Source organism: Mesoplodon mirus (assembly GCF_964341445.2).
Source record: "Mesoplodon mirus genome assembly, chromosome: 2".
Lineage (NCBI taxonomy): Eukaryota > Metazoa > Chordata > Mammalia > Artiodactyla > Ziphiidae > Mesoplodon > Mesoplodon mirus.
The window spans coordinates 89,274,559-89,289,328 of NC_138977.1; the positions used below are offsets into that span (position 1 = coordinate 89,274,559).

The following is a 14,770-nucleotide window of genomic DNA, read 5'->3' on the forward strand; positions in this document are numbered from 1 at the left end:
ACGCGGGCCTCTCACTGTTGTGGCCTCTCTCGTTGCGGAGCACAGGCTCCGGACGCGCAGGCCCAGCGGCCATGGCTCACGGACCCAGCCGCTCCGTGGCATGTGGGATCCTCCTGGACCGGGGAAAGAACCCGTGTCCCCTGCATCGGTAGGCGGACTCTCAACCACTGCGCCACCAGGGAAGCCCAATAACTGGCTATCACTTTATGGTCACAGCCTTCTCCAATGGCTCTGCCTCCTTGGTATGAAGAGAAGTCCCTTTCCTTTGTAGATGCATCTAGAGACTCCCATAAAGTTGTTGAGTCAACATTTCCAAGAACTCTGCATTTGATTTGTTTGGGGATAAAGCTGTCTGAAGCAGGGAATCTCACAACTTTATTTCTCTTCAGTCCTTTAATCCTAAGGCCAGGGCTATACTCAAAACACTTCATAAATCTATGGCCACTGAAGTAGCGTCTCCCCATCTGCCAATAACTTCCCAAATACACATTTTTCACGGAGACTGTACTTAGCAGAGCTCTTCAATGCACGCTTTAATACCATCTTTGCGGTGCACACTGAGCCAGCTGCTTCTGGGTTTGGCTGATGAGGCTGAGATTTCCCTGTGCCTCGGATTCCTGGTGTGGAAAAATCGAGCTAACAGTATCTCTCCCACGGCTCTGCTGTGAGAAAATCAAATGAAATAATGCACACACACATGCACAAGACCTGGCTCAAACCCCGCCAAAATTTTTATTACTTTTTACTTTAAGTTGGAACGCAAAAATCTTATTTAAAAATTGTAAGTTAAAACCAGATATTGTGTCTTACTACCAGAGAGCAGCTCCTATTAAGTCAGGCACCCCTCGGAATGCTAGCGGTTGCAGGCTCTTTGAACAGTGTGTATGATGTATGTGCGTCCATAGACAAACTCCTCTCTCTCTCTCTCTCTCTCTCTCTCTGTATGTCTGGCTTTCCAGATTTCATTATCAAAGAGGCACAGCCCATCAGAGAACTTGGTCAGCAGCCAGGCACAGTTTTTTCTTCTTCTTGTCCTTTGTCAGGTCTTTGTTCCGCCCCTGGCTACACTCTAACAGAACCACTTACTGGTGATTAAAAGGAGGGGACTCGGCGGCGGGGGCGGCGCCTGCGGGCGCGGGGGCCCAGCGATTGGGTTCACCCTCGGGGGCTGCGCTTTCTTAAGTGCCAGCCAGCGGCCTTCGGCCGACCCCCAGCCGAGCACCGACCCGTTTCCTCGGACGTCAGCCGCGCGTAGCACAGCCTGGCCACCGGCTCCCGTTTGGCGGCTGCGGACGGGCGGACAGACAGACGGACGGCGGTGGCGACCGAAGGCGCAGAGTCGCGCGCGGCGGGAGAGCAGAGAAATCCGCAGGGCGGGCAGGAGCCAGACCCGCAGCCTCCCGCCGACAGCGCCATGGACGGCACCGGCAACGCCACCCTGCTCTTCGGCCCGTCCTCGCTGCAGCCGGACAACTACACCTTGTCGCCCAACGCCAGCAGCCTGAGCCCCGGCCCAGACGCCCCTCTGGCGCCCACCTCCAGCGCCGGCCCCAGCCCCGGGCTCAGTGTCGCGCCGGGGCCCGGCGTCAGTTTCAGCCCCGGCCCCACTCCGACCCTGACGCCGACGGCCGGCTGCTTCGCAGGTGGCACCACCGGACCGAGCCCTACCCTGTTCGCTCAGCCCGAGGCCGCCCACGAGCCCCCGTTCTGGGACACGCCGCTGAACCACGGGCTGAACGTGCTTGTGGGCGCCGCCCTGTGCATCACCATGCTGGGCCTAGGCTGCACGGTGGACATGAACCACTTCGGGGCGCACGTCCGTCGGCCGGTGGGCGCGCTGCTGGCCGCGCTCTGCCAGTTCGGCTTCTTGCCGCTGCTGGCCTTCCTGTTGGCGCTCACCTTCTCCTTGGACGGGTCGGCCGCCGTGGCGGTGCTCCTATGTGGCTGCTGTCCCGGCGGGAATCTCTCCAACCTGATGTCCCTGCTGGTTGACGGCGACATGAACCTCAGGTACGGAGCTGCTGTCCGGTAGGCATCTTTCTTCTCCCAGTCAACCGCGTGTACAGCCATGCGTTCAAGACCAAGGAGGGAGGAAGGAGAGGCGGTTAGAATGAGGCGCAGAAGAGGGGAGAAGAAACTGGAGATGATGGGGACGCCCGGGCTTTGGAAGTCCAGGCAAACATGAAGAGGTAGGGTTGGAGGGGAGAAGATCTAGATGGGGACAGAGGTGCTCTGAGGGTCTTGGGGTCTCATCCACAGCTCCCTCCCCACCCTCCCTGAGTGTTGGGCTGTCAGTGCAGGTTTGCAGGCCCCGGAAGACAAAGGAAACTGGGAGGTCTGAAGCCAGGACTCACGGGAAATGTAAAAGCAAAATAGGACCATTGGCTCCAATAAAGAAAGTAATCTCATATATAAGACAGTATAATTGAGGTTAATCCAACAAGTAGTATTCAGCAGCTTTACCATGCCTTACAGGGTGCTTTGGAGGATTAAAAAGAAAACAAAAATGTTCCTGGCCCTCACAGTCATCCAGACTGTAACCAGCTTAATAGGCTGTACAAAGCAGAAGGCAGCAGTCCTGAGATTTTTCTTCTCCTGCCTGGAGTTCATGTTTCAGTTGGGCTTAGCCATGCTGCTCTCTTGGTGCTCCCCTGGGATGAAGCAGGTTCTTCCCTGACTTCAAGCTGGGGGACTTGTAGTCTCCCCCGTTTTCTTCTACCCAATGTTCAAGCAAGGATCTTTGGCTCAAAGCCCATTCCGACTTCTGTTCATTCCCTTTTCTGCAGTATCATCATGACCATCTCTTCCACGCTCCTGGCCCTGGTCTTGATGCCACTGTGCCTGTGGATCTACAGCCGGGCTTGGATCAACACTCCTCTGGTGCAATTACTGCCCATAGGGACCGTGATCCTGACTCTCTGCAGCACTCTCATCCCTATTGGTTTGGGCGTCTTCATTCGCTACAAATACAACCGGGTGGCTGACTACATTGTGAAGGTAAGGTCACTCTTCCGTTTGCATACTTTACACACGTAGAGAGTCCTTGGTCTCTGACCCATGGCTGAAACAGTGAGAAGCTTGGGAAAGAGGAGTAAGGAAGAAAAGGACTGGGTAGCCCTTGCATGGATAAACTTAAAAAAAAAAAGAAAAGTTTATGCCACAAATATAACTTCTGTTCCATCTTTTGGAACTTCAAAAATAATAGCTTTAATTAAGACACCGGGTTAATTAAAAACAGCATAAGAGAACTATCAGTATTCATAGGATGAAACAGATCATGGGGGGAAAAGATGACAGTGCAATTAAATGGCAACATGTTTTCCACTAAGAAGTCATGTATTACTAAAAATCAAAGCAGGTGAAATAAAATTAATAGGATTTGTGCAGTACTTTTGAAATGCATTACAGTACTCTACTTTTTAAAAGTGGAACTCTAATTCTGAGAAACTCTGTAGAAGTTTCCTTTAAAATGTTTTATTAATTTTCTAAAAGTAAGTTTACACTAATAAGACAAAAAGTAATTTAAAAATTACATCGTAAAAAAATTACATCGTAGAGTATAATAGAATACACAAAACATTGACTTTAAAGCACAAAATAAAATTAGGTCCTGGGTAAATAATGCAGAATATATTCACATTACTAAATTTGTGTTTCTTTTTCCTTCCCCATTGCAATATTTCATATGGTTTTTAAAGGTAGTGGAAGAATGGGATTTCTATTATTTTGTGCAATATTTCCAAAATTGCTTTATTTTAAAAAAATTGATGCTTTTTGTAGCAGTAGAGATTTTGTAATAGTTGATTGGAGAAAAAGTTTAAATATTTCTAAATTAAACTTTCTTTGAAAACTCAAAACTAGTAGTAAATAAGAATAAATCATGAACAGGATTCTCATTTTAGGAAGTTAATTAAATAAAATACATAACGAATTAGTCTAATTAGTGTAAAATGTACATGCAAATTCCTTCAGACAATGAAGAGAAAAAGGATCACTCTAATGTTTCAATTATGTAGATTTTAGAAGACAATCTTTTGTGTTTTACTTATATTATACGAAAGTAATCTGATTATACAGAGGGGCTAACTTTTATTAATATGAAAAATAGAGGGCTCTTTTCAGTACATATATCCAGCCTTGAGTAAAAAAATTATGCTCTATTGTAAGCATATATATACTCTGAATGTAATAAATATATATGTACATGTAAATATACATATTTGTTATATGTTACACATAACGTATCTATAGATCATCTTGAGATCATTAAGAACTTACTAAGCTTGATCATTAAGGTAATACTATTAATGTGATGGCATTTACTATAAAACCTTGGGAATTCTAAGAGAAAGTCAAATTACCTATTTCCATGCTAAAAACAGGTAAACATATTTAAATAACAGACAATTCAATAAGATAGTGTAACTTTGAGTTTAAGCTGAACCTATTCCATAGCCAGCACACTCATTAAGATTCACTTCATATTTTTATACTTTTGCAAACACTTTAAAATGAGCATTCAGTGTCAGTGTTCACCCAAATGATTTTAAATGGTTCAAAGGAAATGTTAGAGCCAATATTTTCACAACGAAGAATCAGATTTCCTCTCAAAACTATTGATGTAGACACACTTTGAAACTTAATATAAGTTTTGATTTATAAAAGTTTGGTTTCTGCTAATTGTACATTTGTAACATGAGTATCTTATATAATAATTACTTCAGCACCATTTAGGGTAGACTTTTTGACCAGCCCAGATAAATTTTGAATAATCTTTTAAAGAATATAAAGTATATGCCAACCCCATAGACTCCAAAGGGTTATCCTCCCAGATATCTAGGGAACCAGAAGCAACACTTAAACTGTTCTGGATCTGTAGTCTCCCTCACAGACACCCACCCAATCCCCTCCCCCATTAAAAAAAAAAGCTACTGATCTGAAGGAGAACTAGGAGAAGAATTTTTAGGTTTCCACCTTACTATTTACAAGCCTGTCTTATTTGCATGAGTGAAATGTACCAGTCAGACATCAAGGTGACACACTGTTTTATACAGTCAATTGTTTTTATCTAAAATCCTTCTATTATATATAATAATTCCTAAGCGTCATTAGAGACTTACATGTGGGAGTTTTCTCATGAACAGGTGAAAAAGCAGGGAGTTGCAGGATTACAAAGAATTCCTCACATCTTATGTTTACATTTTTTTCTTTTCTCTTACCTAATCTAAGAGTTGGTAATTGTTTGGGTATTGCTAACGATTCTCTGAGCTATGAAGTATTTTGAAGGTTAAAAATATCAGACACTCAGTTTCATAAATCAATAGCCTTTTATGTCCTGTGTAAAACCAGAACTAATTTCTTATGGAAAACACTGGGTCCTGTTCAGGGAAAGCAATGTCCATCTGTCCCACTCTATTCATCAGACCATACCTGGTGTCTTGGGCTCAATTCTAACTGCTCTGTTTTTAAGAGGCACATTCACAAATTAAACGAATGCTTAGAACAGTCAGGACTCCAAAACAGTTACGGAATGGAGGCTGAAAGCCTGGGATAGTCTGCCCCCAGAGAAGAGTAGCCTTCCCCTCATAACTGGTTTTTAAACTTCTGGAGGCTGATTTGCAGGAGTAGTCGTCTGTCTGTTCTGCGCTGCTCCTGAGGGCCTATCCAAGACAATGGCTGGCAGTTATAGAAGGCAAATGGTCACTAGACATAAAGACAGGTTGCCAAACAATTAGAGCTGTCTGACATGGCCTGGATGCCTCCTGAAGAGGTGATCTACCCATCTTCAGAAATACTCTGTCAGAGACTTTTTATTTATTTATTTATTTTTTTGCCGTACGCGGACGTCTCACTGTTGTGGCCTCTCCTGTTGCGGAGCACAGGCTCTGGACGCGCAGGCTCAGCGGCCGGCCGTGGCTCATGGGCCCAGCCGCTCCGCGGCATGTGGGATCTTCCTGGACGGGGGCACGAACCCGTGTCCCCTGCATCGGCAGGCGGACTCTCAACCACCGCGCCACCAGGGAAGCCCTGTCAAAAGACTTTTAATGGCGAAGATCTCCATTCTGTGTGGGAGGTCAGACTAGATGACTCTCCTCTTCCAAGAGCCCAGGATCCCCTTGCCTGAATCCCTCTTCAACTATCTTATTTTTGATGGCTTGTTTATCCCTGTTCTTTTACTAGGTTTCCCTGTGGTCTCTGCTAATGACGCTGGTGGTCCTTTTCATAATGACCTGCACTATGTTAGGACCCAAACTGCTGGCAAGTATTCCTGCAGCTGTTTATGTGGTGGCGATTTTTATGCCTTTGGCAGGCTACGCCTCAGGCTATGGCTTAGCTACTCTCTTCCATCTTCCACCCAACTGCAAGAGGACTGTGTGCCTGGAAACAGGGAGCCAGAACGTGCAGCTCTGTACCGCCATTCTAAAACTGGCCTTTCCACCGCAAAACATAGGAAGTATGTACATGTTTCCCTTGCTTTATGCCCTTTTCCAGTCTGCAGAAGCAGGGATTTTTGTTTTAATATATAAAATGTATGGGAGTGGAATATTGTACAAGCAAGATCCTCTAGATGAGGATGAAGATACAGATATTTCTTATAAGAAACTAAAAGAAGAGGAAATGGCAGACACTTCCTATGGCACAGTGAAAGCAGATAATTTAATTATGATGGAAACCACTCAGACTTCGCTCTAAATATGGGGATACACAGGAGAGTTTATCTTACTGAAATATTACTTCATGTTTATGGTCTGTGGTAGTGTCTGTGGTTTACATAAAGAACAACAATTGGTTCACATTATTATACATGTAACAACTTTGATCTGCCCATTGGTGTATTAACCAAGCGTTTTCATAAATTACAAATCAATGTCGTAATATAACTTGCACCTGAGACTGCTAGGGTGCTGCCTGAACAAATGTGCTTTTTGGTTTTTCACCGTTACCGATTTCTATGATTGTTTCAAATATTAACTCTTAGAAAACAGGGTCTTGGAAATGTAGAATTTTGATGCACTATCTTATATGAGTAAAAACACGCTATATTTGTAAAGCATAATTGAGTTTAATGTAATTGTTGTTTAAAAAAAAGTGTGCTTGCTCAGCTTATAAATACTTGACATTGTTAAAATTTGACCTGTATTCAGAAAAATCCCCAAACAGGTCTATTAAACAATGAAATATAGTATTTTATTGTCCAACCTGTATCAAATCAGAGAAAAATTACATCAACGTATTTGATTACTTGACCTGATATCTATTTGTAACGAGCCGCCAACATGTTCTAGTGGACAAGGCATTTGCTTTCAGCTGGGGATTGATTTGGTCTTTTGCATTTATGTAAACACACCCTAAATCAGTTTCTCTTTTGGAAGGATTATTTGGTTAGGAAAATCCGTAGAGCGACTGTCTACCCCTGAGAAGAGCAACAGTCATCAGACCCTCGTGGTACTCAACAGCACCTCCTGGTCACCGTTTGAGGTGGGGGGTTGGGGGCGCGGCGGGGGTGGAGTACGTTCTCCAAGGGAGAAAACGATTAGCCTAGTCACAGATGCCCTGGAATGCTTTCCCTATGCACTTACTGAAAGGGTTCAATGAGTAGATTTCTCAGGGCAGCCCTGAGATGATGAAATAACCTACAATCTGAGATCGTAGGTATCAGACCCAAAGCAGTTCCCTCAAATCTTCGCGTTTTTGCCCACTAGCCAGAGGCAATCAGCCTCGCCTCAGCTTCCCGGGCGGCGCCGACGATCACCCAGGGCTGGGGACCACCTGGCTCAGCGAATCGCCGTGATGGTTCTCCTGCTGGTATCCTCTTCACCTGGAGCCAGTTCACTTACAGACCAGTTCTGCTTCGCAAAGAAAGCCTTCTTTGCGGATCATCTCAGGGTATTTGTGCCAGCCTCCGGGTGTGGAAAGTTCCCACACCGAGAAAGTCTGGCAGGGGCCCCTCCGGCGGGGACACCAGCGGGTGGCGGGGAGGGTGCGGGGGGCCGCGCAGCGCGGCCAGCGGGGGTGGGGCCCGCGCCCGGCTGCCCCCGGGAGGTCGCCTATTTAGGACGCAGGGGCGGGCAGGAGCGGCAGGGGTGCGCTGATGGCTGCTCTGGGGGACGAGGTGCTGGACGCTTACATGTACCCGGCGTGCGCCCTCTACTCGTACCCGTACCCCTACCCCTACCCGGCCGCCAAGGGCAAGGGAGCGGCGGGCGGGGGAGGCTGGCGGCACCGGGACGGCGGCTACCCTCCGGTTTCCTCCTCCTCTGACGGCGCGGCCTCGTCGTCTTTCCCGGGCTACGGGCAGCTGGCGGCCGCCGAGTACTTCCACAGCTACCAGCGGGCGCAGCTCATGGCCCTCCTGTCGCAGGTGGGCCCCGGCCTCGCCCCGCGGCCCGGCCGGGCCAGCATTCGGGACGTGGCCGTGCAGGTGAACCCGCGCCGCGACGTCTCCGTGCAGTGCTCGCTGGGGCGGCGTACGCTGCTGCGCAGGGCCCGCGAGCCCGGCCCTGACCTCGAGGGCGCGGCGGGCGCGGGCGGCAGCTGCCCGGCCTCCCCGGAGCTGGCCCGCCGGGGCCCCGAGCAGGGCAGCCCACCGAGCGGCGCCCCGCGGCCCGTGCGCTTCCCGCGCACCGTGGCGGTGTACTCGCCCGTGGCCTCCCGCCGCCTTGCCACCCTCCTGGAAGGGGCCGAGACTGCGGCGGCCGAGCAGAGGCCCGGGGCGCCGGACGGAGGGCGAGGGCCGCCAGCTGCGAGGCCCCGAGGACCCGAGGAGGGAGAGGGGTCGGCGAGGAAGGAGCCCCAACGGCCGCAGTCCGAGGAGGACGAGGCCCAGGCCGGCGTACCGGCGAGCGGGGAGCAGCCCCCGCCGGTGGCCGGCGCCCCGGATGCCGCGGGCGAGAGGTGGTCGCCGCGGAGCCCCCAGCCGGGCAAGGAGCGCCTGCGCTTCCAGGTGAGTCCCGAGTCGGCCAGGGAACCGGAGTGGGAGCTCCAGGGCTGTGCGCCCTCCTGGCTCGCGTCCCCGTCCCCGCCCCGCGGCTGCTCACGACAAGTGGAGGCGCGCGCTCCCTTAGGCGCGGGCACTTCTGTGTGCCTTTCGGCAGCTGCTGAAGTCGTCTTTCTCCGGCAGAATTCAATCCAGTGTAGTTTGCGTGTTGCTGCGATGGTAAAACACCGGTTGCGCAGGGGTGGCCGAGGAAACGCCCTTTTAACATTCTTATTCCGAGCGTATTAGCTGTATAAAGCTCTGACCACGGGAGTGTAGCCCTGTGTTGATCCTGCACTGGATGATCTAGGATGGGTCTCGGAACATCAGAAGGTGAACTTAACTGGCAAAGGGAGTTGATTCCCAAGGATCCCACTCACATTTTCTCATTCAGTGTGTTAGAAACCGTTAACAATTGACTTCTGGGGTCCTAGTCAGGATCTTCTCTTGCCCTTAAGACGCACCCCTCTTCAGAAATCTAATAGCACTGCATCTGCGCTGTGCTGCATTGCTGCCTGAGAGGAGCAGGCTTGGAAGGCCAGTTGGTACTTGCCTGACACTGAAAGAGCTGGAGCACACTGAGGGGTTGTAACCCAGGGGAGTGGAAAGGCATGAGAGGTAGTAAGAGGCCCGGAAGAGCCCTTTTGGGGTCTCTTCCAGGCTCCCCAGGGCTGTTTAGTGGGGGTGGGGGAACACAACGTGAATCAAGTTTGTGCACAAGCTGTGCGCACTCCAAGCTGTGTATGATCGTAAGTCTTTACCTTCCTGGGCTTCAGTTTGCTCACCTGTGAAATTGCTCAGTGTCCTCCAAAGTTCCTTCCAATTCTAAAGGCCTAACTCCAAAAACTTGTTTATAACTTGTTTCTCACTGAGAAGAAGAACTTAAGAATAAGGTAATACTACTTTTGTTCATATTATGTGTGAATTATAGCTTATCTGTATTTTAGATTCCCAGCACCACTGTTTGGTGGAAACTTAATTAGCACAGAGAACTTTTTTCAAGGTGTTCTCACCCAAGATCATTTTAGGATGCAGAGTCTAGTTTCTTTTCTTGAGTTTAACCACTTCATTCATGTGTGTCCTCAGATCAGACCTATTCTACAGAGAGAAGCCCTCCCTAAAGAACCCCAAAGTTCAGGAACCCTATGTGTTTGGTTTTCCCCTTGCCTGCCTGAGGGAAAACACCTGCTTAGTAATCTGTTAATTTGCTTTATGAACCAAGATAATCCGGTACATAAAATTCCGGTGGGCCCTCGCTTTTCTACTTAATTAAGCCATTAGCTTTCCTAATGATTACGTGGTGGAGATGGACTATGAACCTGATTCTACTTTCCTCCAAGATACGGAGTGGAGTTGCCAGTTTTAAGTATCAGATCCTTTCCAGGCTTCTGAGATGAAGGCTAATTCAGATGTCATGTTGGTTAAACTCTGCTGTCCTTTTGCTCAGTTCTTAGAACAGAAATATGGCTACTATCACTGCAAGGACTGCAACATCCGATGGGAGAGTGCCTACGTGTGGTGTGTACAGGGCACTAACAAGGTAAGAAGTGCCCTGTAACCGGCATCATCCTGACAAAAGGTTCAGGAGGGTTTTGCTCTAAGTTTTTCCTCTTTCCCATCACAGGTTTACTACAAGCAGTTTTGCAGAACATGTCAGAAGTCTTATAACCCTTACCGAGTGGAGGATATCACCTGTCAAGTAAATTGAATGTTTGTATTTTGTGTTTGAACTGGGTAGTGATTAGAAAATTTGGGGGTAGTTTCCTGAATGTATTTCCTAAAAGAGCCTAGATTCCCAGTGACCTGAGGTTTTGATTTCTTTCTGGAAGGAGTTGTAGAAATAACACTTAACTGGGAAACAAGGCCTCGGTGTTAGTTTTCTTCTGCTCTTGCAAACCTCGGTCATGTGAATGTCTCTAGACGCTGTTGCCTCACTTGCCGCGTGGAAGAATGTTTGCTTTGCCTGCGACTCAGCTGACTATAGGAGAAAATAAACTTAGAAAACAGATTATCTTTCTACTAATACGAAGTAGTAAAGGTTGACGGTTTTACCCAAATGCGTTTTATGAAGCACATACCCAAGTTAAAGTATTTAGTAAAAGCACGGGTGTTTTTAAAGTTTCCATTTTGCCGGTGAGTTCAGGAAGGGATTTGTTTTAAAGTAAACCTAAGTTGCTTTAGCTTTAACCCTAAGCTTTATGGGGTTAACTGGTAACACGTTGCTTGTTACTATTAACTGAGCCCTGTACTGTGATAAAAGGCTCTGATAATCGAAGAGGGAGAAGTGGCTAAACTTGCCTGTTAATCACACAGCTAGTGGAGCTTGACTTGCCAGTAGAGACAGCCTAATCAATGCACTTGACTCCAGGTGGGTGCCGGATGCATGAACACTGCAGGGTGGGTGGAGAGAAATTAAGTGTGGAAAACTTAGACTAATCTAGATCTTGGGAGAGTAGGGTACATTCTAAAGTAGGAGAGAGGAGTGTGACAATGAAAGTGAACTTTCTAACCACTCTGCTCTTGGCCCAGCAGTTGCTGCTCTGCCTTCTGCCTCAGCTTGAGGTCCTTCGGAGCAGGGAGAGGGCCAAGGTTAGCCACTGGTGCCAGGCCTGCTACTAGTTCCTGGCCTCACACCTTCGATGTTGTTAAACTCCTCTCTCCTGCTTGCTTGTTCCCTACCCTTCAAGGGCAGGGACAGATTTCCTCTTAAACTGTTTTAAAAGAAACTTCACACAATTCAGAATTGAACCCTGTGCAACATGGGGGCAGGACTGCATGATAAAATGCTCTATTCCTCCCATCCTTCTCCTTGCTAGGAAGGGATGTAGACAGAACAAGATTAGCACAGGACTTTGCTTAGCGTGCATTCAGTTAGTATTGCAATGGACTAGAAAAATAACTTTGAAGTTCCAGGACATCACCAAGTGTTTATGTTCTGTATGTACTTCTCACTTTTTTTTTTCAGAATTGTAAACAGACTAGATGCTCCTGCCCAGTAAAAGTTCGCCACGTGGACCCCAAAAGGCCCCACCGTCAAGATTTGTGTGGGAGATGCAAAGGCAAACGCCTATCCTGTGACAGCACTTTCAGTTTCAAATATATCATTTAAATGAATGTGAAAAAACCAAAGCACTGGTCCCGCTGAACGTGTGTGTGCTAGTGGGGCAGACAAGTGAGCTTTTTTCCATGCCCCTCCTCCTCTCTGCCGCTCCCTCAAAATACTTCGTGAAAGGCTGTATTTGACAAAGCTGTCAAATAAAAGCATTGCAAAATTGATACACTGCGTAAAATCCTTAAGATTTAGGAGAGCCTGTCTTGTCTTAACAGTCTGGGCCTTTTACTTTAATATCTGTCCATTGCTTACAGAGCAACCAGGCTCTGAACTAGGATAGTCACTTGAGAGAAAAGTGTAGAGGGACTCACATGGGAGGTTTACGACTTGTAGGTCTGTAGAGCTGATGCCTATAAGAAATTAATTGAATAAAAAGCCATCTATTAAAATGAGCATCCTTCCGGGGCAGGTGGAGGCTAGAGCCAGGCCTTGACGTTTGAGGGGACTCTGATGTTTGGGGATGGATAATGCAGTCAGAACCCAGAATGGATGGGCCTACAGCTGATCTCGGTTTAGTCGTTGCTGAGGGAGAAAGGCTGTGAGAACTGGTGCCTTGCTAATCACGATGTCACAGGTATGGATGGGAACAGGGTGGCTAAGGGCAGCTTTAAGATGTTAAATAACTTCAAGTGGACTTCGGCTGGTAATTTGTTAACTTGAAAAAAAAAGCCTTCCTAAATGTATTTAAAGATTCAGTTAGAGGCAGATTTAGCCTTTGTCATTATGGACTTGCAGTTCTGTAAGTGGAAGCAGTGTTTGGCGCCATCTAACACAGGGATTCTCATCCTAACCTGATTACCAAGCTTTCTACCTGATTACCAAGAAAACATGAGACCCGGCACCAGCGCTCTCCCGGTGCAGGGATGGGGGTGGGGGATGACGTGAGGGATTTTAATGAAATCAGAGTTGAGAGCTGTTGATTTCTTGGTTACAGAAACCACATAATTGGAACCAGGTGCTAATTAGGCCTCCTTCCAATTTTCTAAGCATCCCATTTTTAAGTTAACCCTTACTACCTTATAGACCATATATAGTAAGTCTGTTAACATCTTGGATGCTTGTATGTAGACAAATATGGAAAATAAAAGAAACGAAAATGAGTTTGAAGTCTCTAGAACTTTATAGCAAGGGGGAAGGCCTCTAACCATATGGCTTGGTAAGGTGTTTGTAAAAAGGCAGATTCTTAGGTCCTTGTCTCTACTGAATCACTACACAGAGGTGAAGCATTGAATAGGCGCCCCCTGTATTGCTTATGGAATTGAAGTGTGAAAACTACAATTGAGTCAGCCTTGCATTCACCGTAGAAAAACATGGCTGTGGGCTCTGCCCTCATAAAACTTCCAGTGTATCGGGTAGATGGCCATTAATTCCTGCATAAAACTTCTGCCCTGCACTATGTAAGACCTACTTGGTGCCTGGTAGGAGAAAAAAAAGGGATCTGACTTGGGGAGGTCAGGGAAGCCTTGCCTAAAAAATGACACTACAGCTGAGCTGAAGTTTGGATGAGTTGAATTAGACAAAGAGGGGAAGAAAACTTTTCCAGACTAAGCTAATGTGTGCAAAGGCCCAGTGGTAGAGAAAGCCAGGAGGCCACAGGGGCAGGGATGGGGATGATGGCAGGTGCAACTGATAGGCCCAGGCTGGAAGGACTCTTTGGACCTTGCTCAGGATGACTGGTTTTCATGTCATCAGTAAGAATCCACTGAAAGGTTTTAAAGCTGTGGTGGGGCATGGTGACAGATTCACCTTTTAAAAAAAGTAATCACTCTGGCAGTACGGTGGATGCCTGTTAAACCTGTAAGGAGTCTTGCAAAGATCAAATGGTGGTGGGACAAAAGAGAAATGAAGGATGAGAACTCTAGGTGTGGGTGAAGGTGATGTGTTTTGTACTAACACTACTAACTCCTGATGTGGTGGTTGAGGGTAGGTACAGGGATAGGAAACCGATCTGACTCACATGACGTGCAAGGGGTACATAATATTCACTCTTAAGCATTTGCTGAATGAATGAGGAACAATAGCAATATACCTTCAATGAGTCCTAGGACAAATTCAATGGTTATTAAAATGGCTATTAATCATTCTTTAAGCTTAATGTTGTTTGCCATTAATTTTCCTAATAGAGCAGCTAACCCTGTTTTACAGCTGAGGAAAGCAAGGATCAAAATATGTGTTACTTAGAGTTAGTGGCCATTCAGACATTGAACAAAGTGGTATAAAAACTCATGATTCATGAGTTATGGTGATAACATTCTACCAATAAGGCACTGTCAAACTGTATGTATAATTGGAAATTTATAAAATTGATTTTTCTTTGAGAGATTGAGAGGCTAGAAGGAAATATCCCAGAATACTGTTCTCTCTGGGTGTCAAGAGAAGTGATTCTAGTTTTGTTCATATTTTTTACATTTGCTAAAGTGACAGTGGGTTACTTTGAAAATTTAAAAATAAGAATGCCATAAAGTACAATTATTATCACATTGATTCTTATTTCCTCTAGTGTAGGTTATGCTGGTGGATGAGCAGTTCTCATAGACCAAAAGGAGGTACACTCACTCTGGCTTTGGTGAGTCTGTTCCAAGAAAATGTCTGACGATTTCCTAAATTTAAGGTAGATTGAGGGCTGTACCACACCCTCCATCTTATATCACTAAAAGTAGAAAATATTTTCTAAATTGTGT

General features: G+C 46.8%; 2 protein-coding genes across 2 annotated transcripts; both read left to right on the plus strand.

Annotated features, from left to right (window-relative positions):
- The first annotated feature begins 1,379 nt into the window (after positions 1–1,379).
- On the plus strand, positions 1,380–7,009 carry SLC10A4 (solute carrier family 10 member 4). The gene is made up of 3 exons (XM_082608876.1): positions 1,380–2,010; positions 2,787–2,997; positions 6,181–7,009. The coding sequence occupies exons 1-3, from the start codon at positions 1,415–1,417 to the stop codon at positions 6,691–6,693; spliced, it is 1,320 nt and encodes a 439-aa protein (XP_082465002.1). The 5' UTR covers positions 1,380–1,414; the 3' UTR covers positions 6,694–7,009.
- A 1,083-nt stretch (positions 7,010–8,092) lies between these two features.
- Positions 8,093–12,086, plus strand: ZAR1 (zygote arrest 1; the record flags this gene model as incomplete). Its single annotated transcript, XM_082610860.1, has 4 exons — positions 8,093–8,944; positions 10,425–10,517; positions 10,602–10,676; positions 11,943–12,086. The coding sequence occupies 4 exons, from the start codon at positions 8,093–8,095 to the stop codon at positions 12,084–12,086; spliced, it is 1,164 nt and encodes a 387-aa protein (XP_082466986.1).
- Positions 12,087–14,770: the final 2,684 nt, after the last annotated feature.